The sequence below is a fragment of the Littorina saxatilis genome, linkage group LG4, assembly GCF_037325665.1.
Source record: "Littorina saxatilis isolate snail1 linkage group LG4, US_GU_Lsax_2.0, whole genome shotgun sequence".
NCBI lineage: Eukaryota > Metazoa > Mollusca > Gastropoda > Littorinimorpha > Littorinidae > Littorina > Littorina saxatilis.
The window spans coordinates 47782306-47802127 of record NC_090248.1 but is presented as its reverse complement, the minus strand read 5'-3'; the positions used below and the strand labels follow the sequence as shown (position 1 = coordinate 47802127).

Genomic DNA, 19822 nt, shown 5'->3' with positions numbered 1-19822 from the left:
AACTCTCATGTCAAATTTCATAAAGATCGGTCCAGTAGTTTAGTCTGAATCGCTCTACACACACACACAGACAGACAGACACACACACACACACAGACACACACACACACACACACACACACATACACCACGACCCTCGTCTCGATTCCCACCTCTATGTTAAAACATTTCGTCAAAACTTAACTAAATGTAAAAAGCAACTTTTAAATTGAGCAGTATTTTAGGGAAAACTGTTGAATTGTGTCTCAGAGAACATATTGTGTGTTCATCTTCTCCCCCCCCCCCCCCCCCCCCCCCCTCCCTCTCTCTCCTTACTTTGTTTTCATTCATGATTATGCAACACACTTGGTGCCCACAGGACGGAGTGTCCTTGCTGTCTCAGGCCCTGGAAGTCTTTCTGCTGACTGTTCTGCACATCAACTGTCACCGTGGTAACCAGGAGTCCTTGACTGCTGACCTCATTCTGTCTGATCCCACTCAGCGACAGGACACCGAGGTAAGTTTGTGAGCTAGCATCTTGTGTTTGGCGTAATGTAAGTGTTTTGGAAGCTCAGTTTGAGTTTGTTTTGAATGCCTCCTAAACTTGGCCACTTATTCAGTGCTAATTCTGACTCAGAACAGATTACCAGAGCAAAAAATATCAAAATATCGGCATCACCACTGATCATTTATTTATCTATCAGCGTTTGTGTGTCAACAGATGAATGCATTCACCTGTTGAATGTATTGTATCCAAACAATTCAAGCACAAAACAAATTTGATGCAGTGGAGCTTTTGTTCCTCTGACTTATAATTCTAAAAAATTACTATATTTACACAGGAAATATGCTGTGAGCTGCATGTAATTTGTTTTTCCTTGCAAAATTCCTGTCTGATGTTCACCAGTTGAAAAAACAACATAGACATGCAGTTGCCCTGTAAGAAATGAAAAATGAAACGATATGCATGGGTCACATAAGATAAATATGGTTGTGTGTTGCAGGGAGTGGAGGAAGGAGCAGAAGACGGTGGTCACCAGTCTCTGGCACTGCAGTTCGCTCTGTCGTCGTGTGGGTCACACCACACCGCTGTGGTCAGAGATGGTGACCTCTACACCTGGGGCCGCACTGCCCATGGCAGGTCAGATATATACTGGAACTGACAAACACTCTTCCTCATGCATCTTGTGTTCTTTCATATGTAAATAAACTGATTACGGTATGGTAAGTACTGTATGCTTATAAAATTAAAAATCGGGGAATAATGTATCGATTGAACATGTAATTTTCCTTCTTTGAGCCATGTGACGCCAGAGTCGGACAAAGAATAATAGTAATAAATAACTTTTCTATAGCGCACAGACCATTTATCCTGGACCGCCAACTAGCTCTCTCTCCGCTCTTTCTCTCTATTACGAGGTAGCGGCCATTCGCATTTAGGAACCTACGCTTACATGGCCTTTCAGAAATCAGGGGGATGTCATATCCGGTGTCGATTGTAAACATGGACGAAGTTGCCGAGGTAAGTTCTGAAAATGCTAAAATAAACTCAGCAAAAGTGCATATGGAACATGTTTTTCGATGAGTTTTGTTAAGTTTAGTTTGGAGTTTTGGAAAATCCAGTTCATTGTCTCCTCCCATTGTCACAAATAACTGGAGCGGGCTTTCTTTTCACTGTCTTCGAATCGCTGGCCTTTCAAACCGGACGTCACGCGCCCCTGAAAGTTGAGAGTCGTAACCTCGAAGGGTCACGTGACGAGTTGGCGGTCCGGGCTATTTGGTCTATGTTTAGCGCGAGTCCCATCAATTGGCTTCAGGCGCTTTACAAATTCATTCTAACACAAACCAGCACAAATTAAACGAGCATACAGGCAGATAGCCAAGACTACAAAAGAGTGCATGTTTGTGAACTTTTAATCTAAAAAGAATAAAGGAATTTTAACTAATATCGATTGTTACAAAAATGTTATTTGTATTTTTGACCAAAATATGACATTTTACACAGATCTTGAGAGTCAATTGTTCACCTCTACCTCTGGCGCCACTGACTATCTTGATCTGTGTAAAATCAATCAATCAATCAATCAATGAGGCTTATATCGCGCATATTCCGTGGGTACAGTTCTAGGCGCTCTGCAGTGATGCCGTGTGAGATGAAATTTTATACGGCCAGTATAATGAAATGTCATATTTTGGTCAAAAATACAAATAACGTATAATATTAAATGTTTACTTGGCTTGTTTTAGCTCTAATTCATTGCGTCTGATATGCAAGGACTACACCATTGGTACTTAGAATCCCCACATTATATATTTCTGTTTTGAACCAATGTGTTGAAGCTTTTGTCGTGAAAATTACACAAACTTTGACCAAGGTCATTCTTGAAGGAAATTGATTGTTTCATAATTCACAATTTGATCATTACTTGAGACGTACGGTTCAGGAATGAGAAAAAAATACACATGCAATAGTTTGTCACTTCTGAATTTTAAGGGGGAAAATTTTGTTAAAAAAAAATTATGGTAACATATTGTATTGTATTGTATGTGTTGTAGATTGGGTCACGGTGACCTGGTGAGGGAGGGGTCTGTGAGTGCACCGGTGTGTGTCCAGACGTTCAGCATGCTGCAGATCAGAGTGGAGGCCGTGGCGTGTGGCGGTGAACACACTCTGGCCATCACACAGCAAGGGGTAGGTACACACTACACACAAGGGGTATAGGTACACACTACACAGCAAGGGGTAGGTACACACTACATGTACTACACTGCTAAAAATACACACCACACACACAAACCAAGCTAGATACTAAACAGTCAGCAAAGACTTTAAACGATTCTAAATGACCAAATTCAATGTTTAGCGGCGGATTGAATTTTATGTTCATATGTACTGATAGGGATATGTTAGTCAACATTACCTCCATGTTGATTCAGCTTTTCACTTCAGTGTTGGTAATCACATGTTAATTAAAGCTGTGAGTACATGTATACAGGTTGCTCAGCAGATACTATGGGTTAATCATGACTGAGTTAAAACTTACAGGTGTATGGCTGGGGGAACTCTCGCTACGGGCAGGTGGGAGTGGGGACACGCCACGTGTACCATCGCCCCATGCTGCTGGAGGCCCTGCTATCCCATACCTGTGTGGCTCTCCACTGTGGTCAGTACCACTCCCTGGCCATCACCGCTGACTGCAGGTATACAGTGGGAACCCCCCTGCCTTTTGAGACCTTCAAAATTCAGGTCTGAAAAGGGAGGTAAACTGACAGACATTATGAACAGAAAATCTGAAATTAAGTTCTTGCAATGGAGAGAGTCTTAAAACTTCAAAGTGGGGAATCCAAAAACAAGGAAGGTATGTTGTTGGAACGTTTAATTATTGAATAAACAAAACGCATTACATTTACAGATATATTTGCAGTCTTATTTGTTTTGGGATTTCGTTAAAGGCACAGTGCAGCTCACAGCCTTTGTTTTGCGTTTTTGTTGCAGCTGAGTGCATTTATAGTTCAAAAATCCTCCTATGGTAGTAAAACAAACCCAAAACTACCCAACGACGACATCTGTGAAGCTCGACAGTTTCTTGTTCACGCGAGTGCATAAATTAACCTAGTTATTACGTGGTGTTTGGTCCGGAGTTCGATTCAACTTGAGTGATTCCGGCCTCCATTTTGTTTTACACAAACTCATGATGACGTCTGACATAGTTTGCTTTTAGTGACGTGTCTTTTTGTGCATGATGTGGTGATCTACCTGATCTAAATTTAGATCCGAAAATAGGCCAAGACCAGCCGGGTCCGAGTACGAAATGAATTCGTAAAAAAATCGCAGTTCTTGACTCTTTGGGTGCAAGTCAATGAAACTTGGTAGTTCTTCTAACGGATAGCTGCCTGAGGTATGACTAAAAGCCCCAGGGGCTCCGTGCACCTGGATTTGACAAGTTCAGTACCTTTAAGGGGGGGGGGGGGGGGGGTCTTATATTGTCCATTGTGCTGTCAGTGGTGACAAGATACAACTTTTATACATAATTACAGTGTTTCAAATCACTGTACTTAGATTTGACCTGATTCACCATCACTTTTCAAATGAGGTTACATACTAATAGAAATAACAGTTATTCAATAATTATAGTCTCTAGTGTCAACTGCCTTCTCTATCCCCCCCAAAACCACCATATTTTCAAGACTGCAAGGTGTACTTTTGTTACATAAGGGACATCCCCACTTTTTTTTCCCATGAGAATGATTTTCGTAAACTGCAGAATAGGTATTGGTACATTTTGAACGTTTTTTCAATACTATTGTACAATGTATTATCATTTGAAGCACAGCAATATTGTGCTCCTGTTTGGTAGAATGAAACATGACTGGAAGTGGACAATATTGCTTAAAGTATTTATCAGAATAGCAGCTCTTAATGTTAAGCACACACCGGCACGGTTGGCCTAGTGGTAAGGCGTCCGCCCCGTGATCGGGAGGTCGTGGGTTCGAACCCCGGCCGGGTCATACCTAAGACTTTAAAATTGGCAATCTAGTGGCTGCTCCGCCTGGCGTCTGGCATTATGGGGTTAGTGCTAGGACTGGTTGGTCCGGTGTCAGAATAATGTGACTGGGTGAGACATGAAGCCTGTGCTGCGACTTCTGTCTTGTGTGTGGCGCACGTTATATGTCAAAGCAGCACCGCCCTGATATGGCCCTTCGTGGTCGGCTGGGCGTTAAGCAAACAAACAAACAAACAAACAAAACAAAATGTTAAGCACAAGACTGACTTCAGAGAAGGTTTTCCCTGGGAACATTTGTTTGCTGGTTAAATGAAGGGAATGTATATTTTTGTTTAAATGTTCATGTATTTTTCTAACCTGCATGTGATTCATTTCAGGGTGTGGAGCTGGGGGTGGGGGGTGCACGGACAGCTGGGTCATGGTGACCCTGAGGATCAGCTGTTCCCTAAGGTCATCAAGAGAATGAGCAGCAAGAACATCGTCAGGGCTGCAGCTGGCTACTGTCACAGTCTGGTGCTCAGCGATATGGTCAGTTATTGTCTTTGAATTGCTCCTGCATGTTTCTGGCTTGAAAAATCTCCGATCCGCACTTTTCGAAGGAAAGTGCCTGTCTTTCTGGGAGAAAAATATGTTGGCCTGAGAAAAGAATGTTCCTTGTAGAAAAGAAATACAAGTCCACTTTCACATCCACTTTAGTTTGTTAACCATGTGTTGTAGCTGCCAGTAGTGGCCATCGAAATACCTTTGAAATTGCAACAAAACAATTCCGCCCAGGGACTTATTCCCCACCTGCCGCCTGCCATCCTGACTGGCTTAAAGAAAATGACTTCTTGATTTATGCAAACATTTGTTTTACATGAGGGATGAGGACGACATTACGGACAGCTGCGATGCATTGAATAGAATTACCCCTAAAGCGTATCTCCTGTTGTTGTCTGTCATCACTTTTAGATTTATTAAAACTCATTTTTACTTTGCTACACTTTCAGGGCGAGGTGTGGTCGTTTGGCTGTGGCTACTTCGGACAGCTGGGCATTGGGGGAACTCACAAGAGAACTTCGCCAGTTCTCATCAAATCTTTTTCTGAGCCTGTCTCTGCCATTGGCACAAAGTACTTCCATTCAGTGAGTTGTGTGTGTGTCCGTGAGTGTGTGTGTGTGGCAGTTAGAATGGGTGGTCACAGACTTCCATTAAATAAATATAATTATAATGAAGAAAGGAGAATAAAAGGAGAGATGCAAAATGCGTTTTGAAAACAGAGAGGCAGATATCCCTTACCACATGACAGGTTGGAACACTTTGCAGTTGCCTTTGTGCCTCAGCATTTATCAATGAAAACGACAAAGCCTTGGACTGAGGCTGACAATAGTTGGTGATGTCCTGCTCTTGGCATTCAATAAGGATCAGGCACAAGAAATTGGGGAATAAATCTCTTACCGAACCTACAGAACAAAGCTGCAGAGATACAGTGGAAGTTCCACGCTGAGACCAACAACAGCAAATTAGGAAGTATCAGGTCTTTAAAGGGTGGGAGTTTTAAAATGGAGGTGAATTTACAAACGTTATGTTCAGAAAATCTGGAAAACTAGGTCCTTAAATCATAAAGGGGGGGATGGGGGGAGCCTTGAAAGTGAGGTTTTACTGTAGTAACAATCTGAAATTTCTGTCATTAAGTCAGACATGCTGCAAAGTTGGCTACAATCCCAAGGGCAATGTCTAATTCAGTGTGTGTTGTACCTGCAGATAGCAGTGACGGTGAGCAACAAGGTGTACAGCTGGGGCTGCCACCCCCACAACCTGCGCTACGCTGCCAACTCCATGCGACGCTCACGACAGATGGGTCAGATGGCAGCCCCCACGGGGGACGGCATGGAGATGTTTCACCTGCCCTCACCTGTCGACACCACCTTCGTCCACTCCAAGGTCGTACAGGTGAGTGCCGGTGTGAAAATGAAAAGAAAACTAACTTTGGCAATGAAGGTGCGTGAAAGTAAGTGCAGTGTTACATTGATAGATACACGGGGAATCGTTCGCAACCATACATTTTTGACAAATATGTGCCTGCTTGCTGGGTACACAAGTACCATTTGATTTGAATGGCTGAATGAACTGGACGTGCAAGATCGGAAAGGATTATTGTCCAACAGATTTTTCTAAACAAAATTTTTTTTAAAATTTTAGAACTGGAATTCCCTACTTATCAGATCAGGTAAGTATTAAAACGTATGCAACAGTAATAAGTAGTCAAGGTGTATGCAGTCACAAATTCATGCTGAGACTTTCTAGTATTAATTCCAGGTGGGTAATGTTTCAATCTTCACATATTTCTGTTGATCATTGAACAAACTGTGTGCACTTTGGACAGCAAACTAGAGCTGGATCTACAAACTTTGTATGCATGACATTAATGAGCGCTTCTGGGGTGATAACGCGAGACAACTCCTGTGATCTTGCCGCGAGGTGGGGCCAGTTATCAGCCGAAAGAAAGAAGGGGCATAACCTCACCAGAACCGACCATTGTCTGTTTATCGTATAAAATGCACGACTTACACACGAACTGTTACCAAACCGATATGCTATTTGGGACCAATGCAAGTTTTTTTCCTTTCTCGTGTGATCTTGCCGCGAGGTGGCGCCAGTTACCAGCCGAAAGAAAGAGGGGGCATAACCTTACCAGAACCGCCAATTGTTTCAGGTGAGCTGTGGCAGCCTTCACACCTGTCTCCTGACCATAGAGGGAGAGGTGTACGTTTGGGGGAGGAACCTGGAGGGGCAGCTGGGAACAGGAACCAGACAGGATGAGGTTGGTTTTTATGTATTTTCTCTTCTGTGAGGCTGTCCGGAATTGATCCCGCAGTCGACTTCACGAAGAATTTGCGAAGTCTTTTTACCTAAAATTTAGAGCTTAAGCTTCGTGCGGCCAGCTTCGCGAAGTATACTTCACAAAGTTGACTTGGCCCAGTTAAGGACAGGCTTTAGGTCTGCAGGTGGTTTTTTTCTTCTATTCTTTCAGGTATGGTTCATTTTCGTTGATTTGTGGATATCACCAAAAGTTCGAAGAGATTCTAAAGCTTTGATTTGGTAAAACTGTTGTTATTAGGTCTGTACATTTAGTCCATTTTAAGACGCCTTTCTTTGTGAGACCTGCTGTTCTCAGATTTGTTTAGCTCTTACCAGGAGGGTTTGTAACACATTTCACTGCATGAGTTGCCTGCCAAACGGTTGTGTGACGTGTCTAGTGTGTTGGCGAAGTGTCTTGTGCTTGTCACTTCTCGCTTTCAGCCCTCACCGCTGGCTAGCACCGTCTGTCCTTTTTAGGACAATGCGAAAAGAGAGCAGAATGCGTCAGTCTCTCCTGCCAGTACAATAACCTCTCCACAACAAGCCCTATGTAGTGCCTCCATCGCGGCGACAGGCGTAAACTGGGTACCGCAAGGCCCCAGGCTAGACTACAAGGACTCGGAGGAGGTTGGCCCCTAGACGTGCGGCATGCGGGCCCACCGGTGTGTGGAAACGCCCAGGTGCCCACGAACCAACCTCCAGCTATGGGTCAAATAGCCGGGCAGGATAGGCTCGTCAACCCTGGCAGGCAGCTATCCTAAGAGAAGACCACTCTGAATTCAAAACGAGGGTAGAGGAGGCTCATCATCCATGGAAGGAAACTCGTCTAGGAGAAGGAAAACTCCGAAATGAAACCCACGCAGTCCCTCGAAGACGGAATGGCACTGGCCTTTTTTAGGCGGGGAGCAGACCGGGTGCCTACGCTATCCTCGACAAATGGTTGTGTCATCAACGAATCAACGTGATGGTGTCGTCTTCATGGATCGCAGCCAGGTGAAGACGGTGCCGGGCCCTCAGCCTCAAAGGGGCCCACCCAATGCGACTGGCGACTCCCACCCATCTGACGTGGCCGGGGATGGGCGGAGTAGAGCTACCGGCTACCAGATCAAAGTCATGCACTGGAATGCTGAGGGGGTGAGGAACAAGAAAATTGACCTTCAGAATTTTCTGAAGCAACAAAATATTGATGTTTGCTGCATGCAGGAAACACATCTGAACAGCAGTCACCGTTTCTCCATTCGAGGGTATGAAACTTTTCGACATGACAGAGCATCAGGACACAAAGGTGGTGTTATCATTCTCGTCAAAAACTCGATGGCCGCAGCGGAGATTTATCGATCCCAGGATGGTGCCACAGAGTGCCTAGGAGTCTGTCTCCTTGCCGGGAAGAAGCCCCTTGCCATCTTCAACGTCTATTCCCCACCAGCCAAGCAGCTTGATCCTCACAACATACCGATTCTCCCCGATCGTTGTCTCATCACGGGCGACTTCAACAGTCACTCCCCGAGTTGGGGCTATCGACAGATCGACAGTAAGGGTGAGGAGGTAGAAGACTGGATGCTCACCAACCAACTGACTCTTCTCAACCAACCAGATGACCCGTGCACTTACTACTCCAGAGCTTGGCGAACCACTAGTAGCCCTGATCTTGCCATCGCCACGGACGATGTTGCCCAGATCACCACACGGGAAGTGAGTTCGCAGTTGGGGGGAAGTGACCACAAGCCTGTCATTCTCAACTGCATGAGTTGTTAATGGGAAAAAATGTGTATGAGTGCGCCTTGTGGTGAGATATGTGCGCCTTATAAATTCTCGTATTATTATTTCATGCCTGCAAAAGGGAGATTTCACAGTATACTGAAATTGTACACTGACTGTGCTGTGCTGTGTGATGGGTTAACAGCGTGTGCCCAAGATGCTGACCCGCATCAACGACCAGCATGTCATCCACCTGTCTGCAGGGGGGGAGTTCAACATGGCGCTGGACAACGATCTGTTGCTGTGGGTCTGGGGCAAGAATGATGCTGGACAGGTCAGTGTGTGTGTGTGTTGTGTGTGTGGGTGTTACTGAACAACTTGAGTTTTTAAAGAACACAAGAAATTGTAAATTATACAGAAATGTATTGCCTCCAGAGTTTAACAAATAGCATATAATTGATCATAAAATAATACAGCCCTTTAAATACAAATGTTTGTAAATCAAATTTTTTTTTTTTAAACATTAAAAAAAAGAAAAGAAACAAGGAAATCAAGATTTTAGGTACAGCAGTGTGTGTGTGTGTGTGTGTGTGTGTGTGTGTGTGTGTGTGTGTGTGTGTGTGTGTGTGTGTGTGTGTGTGTGTGTGTGTGTGTGCGTGCATGCGTGCGTGCATGTGTGCGTTTGCGCGTGCATGTGTGTGTGTGTGTGTGTGTGCATTTTTGGATGTGTTGGAAAGGGCTGAACCGCATAAGCAATGGTTTCTTGATTTAAAATGGTCATCAGAATTTAGTCCTTGGTAATTTTGAAACCACATGGCCTGAGGTTTGTGATGGTGTTTTCAAGCTGAAGCCTACAGGCAGTAATTCTGTGTGTGACATCTCTCGTGTCTGTTTGCTGTTTGCTGGGGGGGATGGTGTGTGTGACAGAAAGACAAACCCAGGGAGGGAATAGGGGGGGGGGGGGGGGGGGGGGGGGGAATAGGGGGAGGGATAAGTGCCACAGATAATAGAGAAAAATGGGGTGGATGTATTGAAAGGAAGGGTTAATTAAGCCTTCAATTAATTAACTGGGCAAAGTCGACTAATTAGTAGTTTGTTTGTTTGTTCGTTCATGGGCTGAAACTCCCACGGCTTTTACGTGTATGACCGTTTTTACCCCGCCATTTAGGCAGCCATACGCCCCTTTCGGAGGAAGCATGCTGGGTATTTTCGTGTTTCTATAACCCACCGAACTCTGACATGGATTACAGGATCTTTTTCGTGCGCACTTGGTCTTGTGCTTGCGTGTACACACGGGGGGTGTTCGGACACCGAGGAGAGTCTGCACACAAAGTTGACTCTGAGAAATAAATCTCTCGCCGAATGTGGGGACGAACTCACGCTGACAGCGGCCAACTGGATACAAATCCAGCACGCTACCAACTGAGCTACATCCCCGCCCCGACTAATTAGTAGTGATATAGGTAGAATCTATCACTCTTGCTCCATATTGTTCGTCCTGTTTGTATTGTTTCGTCGGGGCCCAGTTGCTGCGTTAGGTAGGCTAGCCCCTCAGCCCAGGGCCTGAAATTGGGCGCCACGGCAAATAACGAAAAGCAATAGCTTGCCTACCAACCCACCACTGTTTTGATTTTCGTAGGTACACTATCCACTTTATCTTTCACTCTAGGGAAATTAGGCACACCAACCTAAATGAGGATCGTTGCCCTGTGAAGGGATTTCCTCACGAACGCGAACGCGAAGAAGAAGACTATGCGAGCTATACTTTAGCATTGAGTTTTCCGTAAAAAGACTCTTTGTGAATTAGTCTTCGAGCTCAATTAAGGATTATCTTTAGGCGAAGAGAGAGGATAAAAGAATTACAATCAGGTAAATGAGAAACTTGCTGCTATGAGGGTATAAGTACCTTGACATTCATTCTTTGTCTGTTGTTATCTCTAGCTTGGCCTGGTCAAGTCGGCCCTTCCAGGCCACGGCCACAAGAAAGGGGTCAGCCAGATGCAGTCCTGGCGGCAGTCTAACCTGGTGACGTCGGATGTGGTGATTCCGACCGCTCACCGGGGATTGCCTCCGGTGAACGTGATGGGTCAGGCGCGATGGTGTACGGGGAGTCTGCAGGGGCCGACTGCTGCTGTGCAGACAACACAGTGGGTGAGTTGTGTGGTGTGGAGAAGAAATGGGTGGGGGGGGGGGGGGGGGGGTGTGGATGTTGGGGAGGGTGTGTGTGTACATGCATGTCTGTTGATCTGTATGATCATTGGTAGGTTGGTCAGTCAGAGTGTCTGTGTGTGTGTCTGTCTCTCTCACTCACTCTGTCTCTTTCTATGTGTGTGTGTGTGTGCTGTGTGTGTATGTGCATACATACATGAGCGTATGCCTACACGTGTGTGTGTGCGTACTTGAATGTACAATATGTACAAGACTGGTGTACACTGACAAAAATATGATCATTTTCATTTTCTTGGAATGTTATGTGTATCTTGCTTTAATTTGAACATTGTTTCCTTTCTTTCAGGTGGAAGAAGGTGGGGGTGGGGGTGAAGATGTGCTGATACCCAGCCTGCAGTCTGTCAGCCCCAGTGATCTCCCTTACCACTCCAAAGTCATTCCTCTGGTAGTCAAGGTAACTGAAATTATTTTTTCTAGTGGGGTTCTTTACACCCATGTAACTGTTGGTGTATAGATTTCACTGTGTCTCTCTGTCTGTATGTCTGTCTGTCATTCTCTCCGGACTCAGATCTTGGGTGTTTATGGGGCCAATTAAGCTGAAATTTAGCATGTAGCTTTGGAAGTGGGGTATACATCATTACATGGTCATTGCAAAAAAATAAGGTTCCTACCTTTAATAGAAGAGGGGATAGACCGAGGACACGTTCTAGAATTTTCTGTGTCTGCTTCACAGAGTTATCACAGATCCAAACTTAGTCTGATATTTGGGTGGTTGAGTTTGTGTGGCTATGTTATACTGTATTATTACCAATTCAGTGCCCCATATGGCTTTTTGACCAATCAGGATGAATTCTAGATGACCCTCTAAATGTTATAACGTTCAGGCATGGACCCTTTTTGTTTATCAAGCTAACAATTAACAAGACAAAGTAAAAATTTAAATCAACAATATCAGCGTGATTTATTCTAAAGAATGACACTTCAAATGCTGTCAAATAATACTCTCTTTATCTAAAAAATACCGAAAAGCGAGTTTTGTCGGTGGGTGCTTTACGGAACAGCAAGGCACCGCCCATCATCCGAGTGTGCACAATGCCGACCCGCTCACTTGAAATCTAAATGATCTAAGTTCGGAAAAATCAAGTGAAATTGCGTCACTCGCTTTATGTTAAATGTATCTTTACGTCATTTCCCATCCATCTGGAGTCGGTTCTAAATCTGTCGCTCTCTGTTCAACAAGAAAAAGCGAAGCAACCGAAACGCATGTTCAACATGGTTTGTGAGATTGTTGTGTGTCAAACGCATTTGACCTGTGAATATTCATCACGTCAGGTGTGTTACTCTGATTGGCTGACCCAGGTCACGAGAATTCTTTGACTGACAGGCATAATCAGGTAGGAGCGCCCAAGTTCCCATTGCGGCTGTTCTGTCTAATTCGCGGGGTTGCTTCGAAATTTCTTTTGGTCGAATTACGGTAATAAAACCGTTATCTATATCTATATACGGCTTGTGTGTGTCTGTCTGTCTGTCTGTCTGTCTGTCACTTCGCTATGCACGGCCAAAGTTCTCGATGGATCTGCTTCTAATTTGGTGAGCATATTCAGGTAGACCCCGGACACAATCTGGTCGATGAAAATTTTCAACACGTGCTCTAAGCGCGGCGCGGTGAACCGATTTTGGTTTTTCTGTAGATCCATTTCCAGTAACTCTTCCTTATCTTGTCCAGTGTTTTGCGCGTTTATCTCCCTTCCTTCGTGTGGTGTCAATCACGTCAACACGTGCTCTAACCCGGCGAAGCTGGCGAACCGCCACGCTGCATACTCCGTCTCGCGATCATCCCGGCAAAGCCGGTGCGAACCGCCACGCTGCATACTCCGTCTCGCGATCCACCCGGCGAAGCGGGTAATCATCTAGTTTCTAATATGCTGACTGTTAGCAAATGATAACAGACATGTCTCACAAATGATATCAGCATTCGCCTAAAAGGCTCATGCTTGATATCTTTTTTCTCGACATGTCTGTTATCATTTGCTAACCGTCAGCATATTAGAAATAACTCATATTTTCATTGTAAAACTATTATTCCCCAGTACCTTGGAGACTACATGGACAGGACAGCCATGCTACAGCACTGTGTTGACCTGCATGACTGGTTCACTGCTGCCCATCTCTGCACACTGGAAGACAGCCATATTCAGGTTAGGCACTACAGTGGATTTTAAGATTTCTAAAAATCTGAGAAAATCAAATGTTAAAAAGGAGGGGGGTCTTAATTAACATGGAGGTAATTTTACAGAGGTTATGATCAGAAAGTCTGAGAAAACCAAGGTCTTAAACGGGAGGCAGTCTTAAAAGGGGAGTCTGGGGCGGGGATGTAGCTCAGTCGGTAGCGCGCTGGATTTGTATCCAGTTGGCCGCTGTCAGCGTGAGTTCGTCCCCACGTTCGGCGAGAGATTTATTTCTCAGAGTCAACTTTGTGTGCAGACTCTCCTCGGTGTCCGAACACCCCCGTGTGTACACGCAAGCACAAGACCAAGTGCGCACGAAAAAGATCCTGTAATCCATGTCCGAGTTCGGTGGGTTATAGAAACACGAAAATACCCAGCATGCTTCCTCCGAAAGCGGCGTATGGCTGCCCAAATGGCGGGGGGAAAAACGGTCATACACGTAAAATTCCACTCGTGCAAAAAACACGAGTGTACGTGGGAGTTTCAGCCCACGAACGCAGAAGAAGAAGAAGAAACAAGTCGCGTAAGGCGAAAATACAACATTTAGTCAAGTAGCTGTCGAACTCACAGAATGAAACTAAACGCAATGCAACGCAGCAAGACCGTATACTCGTAGCATCGTCAGTCCACCGCGCACGGCAAAGGCAGTGAAATTGACAGGAAGAGCGGGGTAGTACTTGCGCTGAGAAGGATAGCACGCTTTTCTGTACCTCTCTTTGTTTTAACTTTCTGAGCGTGTTTTTAATCCAAACATATCATATCTATATGTTTTTGGAATCAGGAACCGACAAGGAATAAGATGAAAGTGTTTTTAAATTGATTTCAAAAATTTAATTTTGATAATAATTTTGATATATTTAATTTTCAGAGCTTGTTTTTAATCCGAATATAACATATTTATATGTTTTTGGAATTAGCAAATGATGGAGAATAAGATAAACGTAAATTTGGATCGTTTTAGAAAAAAATAATTTTTTTTACAATTTTCAGATTTTTAATGACCAAAGTCATTAACTAATTTTAAGCCACCAAGCTGAAATGCAATACCGAAGTCCGGGCTTCGTCGAAGACTACTTGACCAAAATTTCAACCAATTTGGTTGAAAAATGAGAGCGTGACAGTGCCGCCTCAACTTTCACGAAAAGCCGGATATGACGTCATCAAAGACATTAATCAAAAAAATGAAAAAAACGTTCGGGGATATCATACCCAGGAACTCTCATGTCAAATTTCATAAAGATCGGTCCAGTAGTTTGGTCTGAATCGCTCTACACGCACGCACACACGCACACACACACATACACCACGACCCTCGTTTCGATTCCCCCTCGATGTTAAAACATTTAGTCAAAACTTGACTAAATGTAAAAAAGGGGGGTCTTAAAAGGGGGGTTCCACTGTACCGCTGTTTTGAGACCTCCCAAAATCTGAGAAATTACCTTACTTTTTGGACTACAAGACTTGAACTTGAAGCCCTGCGCCCTATTGAAGGTTACGCGGCCTTGTGTATGGCTAAAGAAGAGTAAACATGTACCCACATCCCCATACAAAGAAACCTAACACTCCCTCTCTTGTGATAAAGCATGTTTCTACCACTACCAGTTTCCTCTCAGACATCAAAGAGACCGCCCCATGGTTAAACTTTGTCCTTGACCTGGGTAAGAAGGTCAGTGTCTGTAAGCTGGGGCAGGCAGTGTTTCCTCTCAGACATGAAAGGAGACCGTCCCATAGATAAAACTCGGTCATTGACCATGGGGAAGAAGGTCAGTGTCTGTAAACTGGGGCAGGCAGTGTTTCCTCTCAGACATGAAAGGAGACCTCCCATAGATAAAACTCGGTCATTGACCATGGGGAAGAAGGTCAGTGTCTGTAAACTGGGGCAGGCAGTGTTTCCTCTCAGACATGAAAGGAAACCGTCCCATAGATAAAACTCGGTCATTGACCATGGGGAAGAAGGTCAGTGTCTGTAAACTGGGGCAGGCAGCTACATGTATTACAATGGAACTGCCTTTGATCTCACCGCACATCCAGAGCCTACATCACTCTTGTCAGGTCCACCCTTGAGTACGGGGCGGTGGTCTGGGACCCCTACTACAAACAAGACGTTGAGAGACTCGAACTTATCCAACGCCTAGCCGCTAGGTTCATCATGAAAGACTACGTGTCCAAGGACCCAGGCTGCCTCACCAAGATGCTAGAGTACCTCCAACTTCCTACACTCCAGGAACGCCGTCAGCAACTTCGCCTGACGATGCTGTTCAAAATCATCAATGGACTTGTACCTGCCTTACCCCTTGACTCCTTCCTCACCCCGGTGAGCGTATCTCGGCGCCGAGTCAAGCCTAAAGCCTACGAGGGGTATGAGAGCCAAAACATCCTCCAGAGACAGGCAACCAACAACAGCCGCTGTTTCAAAGCTCCTACCTCAAAGACTGATCAATACAGGAACTCGTTCTTTATAAAGACAGTGATCGAGTGGAACAACTTGAACGAAGCCACCGTCACCTTGACCACGCCCAGCGCCTTCTCATCGGCGTTAGGGGGGCAGAAACCCGTGTGAGAGCCTCAGTAGTTTTTATCCAGTTTTTAACATTGTAACATAGCATTTTTTAACTGTGCTTGAAAAGCCTACATTCTAGGGCAAACGGACTAAAACCGCAAGTACAGCAGCAAGAAGACCAGCTGGAGTTGTACACTATATCCACCTTGTGTACAGTGAACTTTTAAGACTCTTTTAGATGCGCACACCCAAAAAAACGTCACGTTGATAGTCGACGTCGGCTTCTGTGGCGCACCCGCCAACCACCAACCCAGGCGGGTTATCCAGATCCAGATCCAGAAACATATTTCCACTCTGTATTCTTCCTTGGATGTGCGGCTGATAGAGCGCCTAAAGTGATGGGTTTTTTTCAATTTTACCTCAAAAGTAGTGGTTGCGCCCTATATAACAAAGCGCCAGTTATAGTTCCGAAAATACCGTAGGCCCTAAAAGAGAGGGGAAGTTGTCTTATAACGGAAGTGAGTTTAGTGACACTATGAAAATAACGTCTGAGGAAGTGAGGTATTATATAGTAGAGGGTGTTTTATAATGGAGGGTCTTCAAATAGAAGTTCCACTGTAATTGTAAAAACTGAGTACTATACATTTCTTGCTTTATCTGAACTTTTTGGTTCAGCTTGATCCTTGAACACCACGCCAAATACATAAAATTTGAGACAAATGTCGCCAATATTTTTACACAGTGTTTTTACAGAGTGACTGATGTTATCATCAACATCATATAAAATTTGAAGGACTTGACTGGAACAAAATGTACATTTATACTTGGAAGCATGACATCATAGTTGTGTTTCACATGTGCAGGCATTGTGCTACAGACTGATGGGCCTGGGTGAAGTGACCTCTGACCTTTCCCAGGACTCTTTTGCTGACCTGAGTGCAAAGGTCGTCTCTCATCATCTCAGGTAAGCCAATATCTTCTGATTGTACCCTAGGCCTACGGTTTTGCTCCTCTGTTAAAAAAATTGTATGGAACAAACCAGGCAATATAGTTTCTTGTATGGATGGCACTGTCTTTGATATTTTATGATACTTCTTCAATTGCATTTTTTTTTTTAAATTTTTTTTTTACAATTTCATTGCCTGTTTGTTGGTTGGCTTGCTTTTTTTTCTTTTTTGCTTTATTTGGTTTGTTTATGATCGTTTGCGATGGGATTTGAAGTGTGTTGCTTTTCTTGACTGCCACAGACTGGCCTTGGAAGATGTAAGTGGTGCAACGTTGGGGGAAAAGCAGCTGTCTACCCTCTGTATGCAGGTCTGTGTTTTCTGATCTGAAATTTCAAGTACTGATAGTGATACGTGAATGTCTTTGTTAAACTAATTTTGGGAATTTAAGATTGTACTTGTTTGGTATTTGGATATTTTCTGACACCCAAATTTAGTGTCAAATTTAGTGCTTTTTGGGGGGTGAGGGAGGGGGGGGGGGGCAGTTAGCTATTTTATGTTTCCTTCAGAAGCATGAAAATAAATCCATTGTATGTATTCATTCACTGCTCCATGAGACATTGTTACACTAACAGTTTAGCAGACTTGTTCCTTCTTGCCACAACCAATCACACTTTAATAAGTCTCCCTCTCTTTTAAGAAACTCTGTCCTCGGATTAACTGTTCAGTAGCTCTGTAAATTTACCCCCCATTTTAAGGCTGGAGTTCACACCTGAGGCCATATTTCAAAGTGGTTAGGCAGTTTTAAAGGTTTGTTTTTATGTTAGTTCAGTGTTTTGTTTATCAGAAAAAAACAAAATGAATAGAGCTTGTCGCGCAAAATTTTGAGATAGCGACTGAAGTTTGAGCATAGGTATGAGATTTTTTCACGCAAACCCTACTGAAGAAATTGTGATATTGTATTGTGAATATGTTAACAAAAAAACAATCGGATGATCAGAAACTGAAGAAGAGAAATAGGAAATCAAAATAGAACATCAAACATAGTGATTTTACAGGTGAATTTGGAAAAAAAAACCTTATGTATCCATTTTTGAAGCCCAATTTGAAGCATGGAACACAGTCAAACATAAATTAAAAGTGTTAAAGTGGTTACAGTGTTCAGAAATAGTGTTAAATAACAAGTTGAGTTATCCCTCTTCACAAATTTTAAGAGAAATACACCTCTTGTCGCGCAAAATTTTGAACTGTGATGCTTTTACTACCCCCACCCCCTACTCATTTTTCAGAAAAGAGTGCATATTATCTTCCAAATAGACAAGCAAGGTAGTCAGATGATCAAAACTTCAGAACAAAAATAGGGAAGCAAAATAGAACATGCAACATAGTGATTTAACTGGTGAATTCAGAAAAAAAAACACTTTTTTACTCATTTTATTAGCTGAATTTAAAGCTTGGAAGACAGAAATAAATAAATTAAAAGTGCAAAACTGGTTACAGTGTTCAGAAATAGTGTTAGATACCAAGTTGAGTTATCCCTCTTCATCACAGTTAAAAGAAACGCACCTCTTGTCGCGCAAAATCTTGAACTGTGATGCTTTTACTACCCCTACCCCCTACCCATTCTTCAGAAAAGAGTGCATATTATCTTCCAAATAGAAAGGCAAGGTAATCAGATGATCAAAAACTTCAGAACAGAAATAGGGAAGCAAAAAAGAACACCAACAGAGTGATTTAGCTGTTGAATTCAGAAAAAAACCACTTGTTTACTCATTTTATAAGCTGAATTTAAAGCTTGGATGACAGAAAAAAATAAATTAAAAGTGTTAAAGTGGTTACAGTGTTCAGAAATAGTGTTAGATACCAAGTTGAGTTATTCCTCTTCATCACAGTTAAAAGAAACGCACCTCTTGTCGTGCAAAATCTTGAACTGTGATGCTTTTACTAACCCTACCCCCTACCCATTTTTCAGAAAAGAGTGCATATTATCTTCCAAATAGAAAGGCAAGGTAATCAGATGATCAAAAACTTCAGAACAGAAATAGGGAAGCAAAAAAGAACACCCAACAGAGTTATTTAACTGTTGAATTCAGAAAAAACACACTTGTTTACTCATTTTGTAAGCTGAATTCAAAACTTGGATGACAGAAAAAAATAAATTAAAAGTGCTAAAGTGGTTACAGTGTTCAGAAATAGTGTTAGATACCAAGTTGAGTTATCCCTCTTCACAAATTTTAAGAGAAATACACCTCTTGTCGCGCAAAATTTTGAACTGTGATGCTTTTACTACCCCCACCCCCTACTCATTTTTCAGAAAAGAGTGCATATTATCTTCCAAATAGACAAGCAAGGTAGTCAGATGATCAAAACTTCAGAACAAAAATAGGGAAGCAAAATAGAACATGCAACATAGTGATTTAACTGGTGAATTCAGAAAAAAAACACTTTTTTACTCATTTTATTAGCTGAATTTAAAGCTTGGAAGACAGAAATAAATAAATTAAAAGTGCAAAACTGGTTACAGTGTTCAGAAATAGTGTTAGATACCAAGTTGAGTTATCCCTCTTCATCACAGTTAAAAGAAACGCACCTCTTGTCGCGCAAAATCTTGAACTGTGATGCTTTTACTACCCCTACCCCCTACCCATTCTTCAGAAAAGAGTGCATATTATCTTCCAAATAGAAAGGCAAGGTAATCAGATGATCAAAAACTTCAGAACAGAAATAGGGAAGCAAAAAAGAACACCAAACAGAGTGATTTAGCTGTTGAATTCAGAAAAAAACCACTTGTTTACTCATTTTATAAGCTGAATTTAAAGCTTGGATGACAGAAAAAAATAAATTAAAAGTGTTAAAGTGGTTACAGTGTTCAGAAATAGTGTTAGATACCAAGTTGAGTTATTCCTCTTCATCACAGTTAAAAGAAACGCACCTCTTGTCGTGCAAAATCTTGAACTG

General features: G+C 43.1%; 1 protein-coding gene across 1 annotated transcript in view; it reads left to right on the top strand.

The window, feature by feature from the left end:
* LOC138965616 (uncharacterized) overlaps positions 1-19822 on the top strand; it is a 71273-nt gene that overhangs the window by 42422 nt on the left and 9029 nt on the right. Inside the window, exons 18-31 of the mRNA XM_070337794.1 lie at positions 359-496; positions 984-1120; positions 2536-2671; positions 3026-3180; positions 4862-5012; positions 5474-5608; positions 6228-6416; positions 7180-7287; positions 9229-9357; positions 10965-11174; positions 11539-11646; positions 13283-13390; positions 16784-16884; positions 17168-17234. Coding sequence (XP_070193895.1) covers positions 359-496; positions 984-1120; positions 2536-2671; positions 3026-3180; positions 4862-5012; positions 5474-5608; positions 6228-6416; positions 7180-7287; positions 9229-9357; positions 10965-11174; positions 11539-11646; positions 13283-13390; positions 16784-16884; positions 17168-17234 — 1872 coding nt within the window. The remainder of the gene's footprint in view (positions 1-358; positions 497-983; positions 1121-2535; positions 2672-3025; positions 3181-4861; positions 5013-5473; positions 5609-6227; positions 6417-7179; positions 7288-9228; positions 9358-10964; positions 11175-11538; positions 11647-13282; positions 13391-16783; positions 16885-17167; positions 17235-19822) is intronic.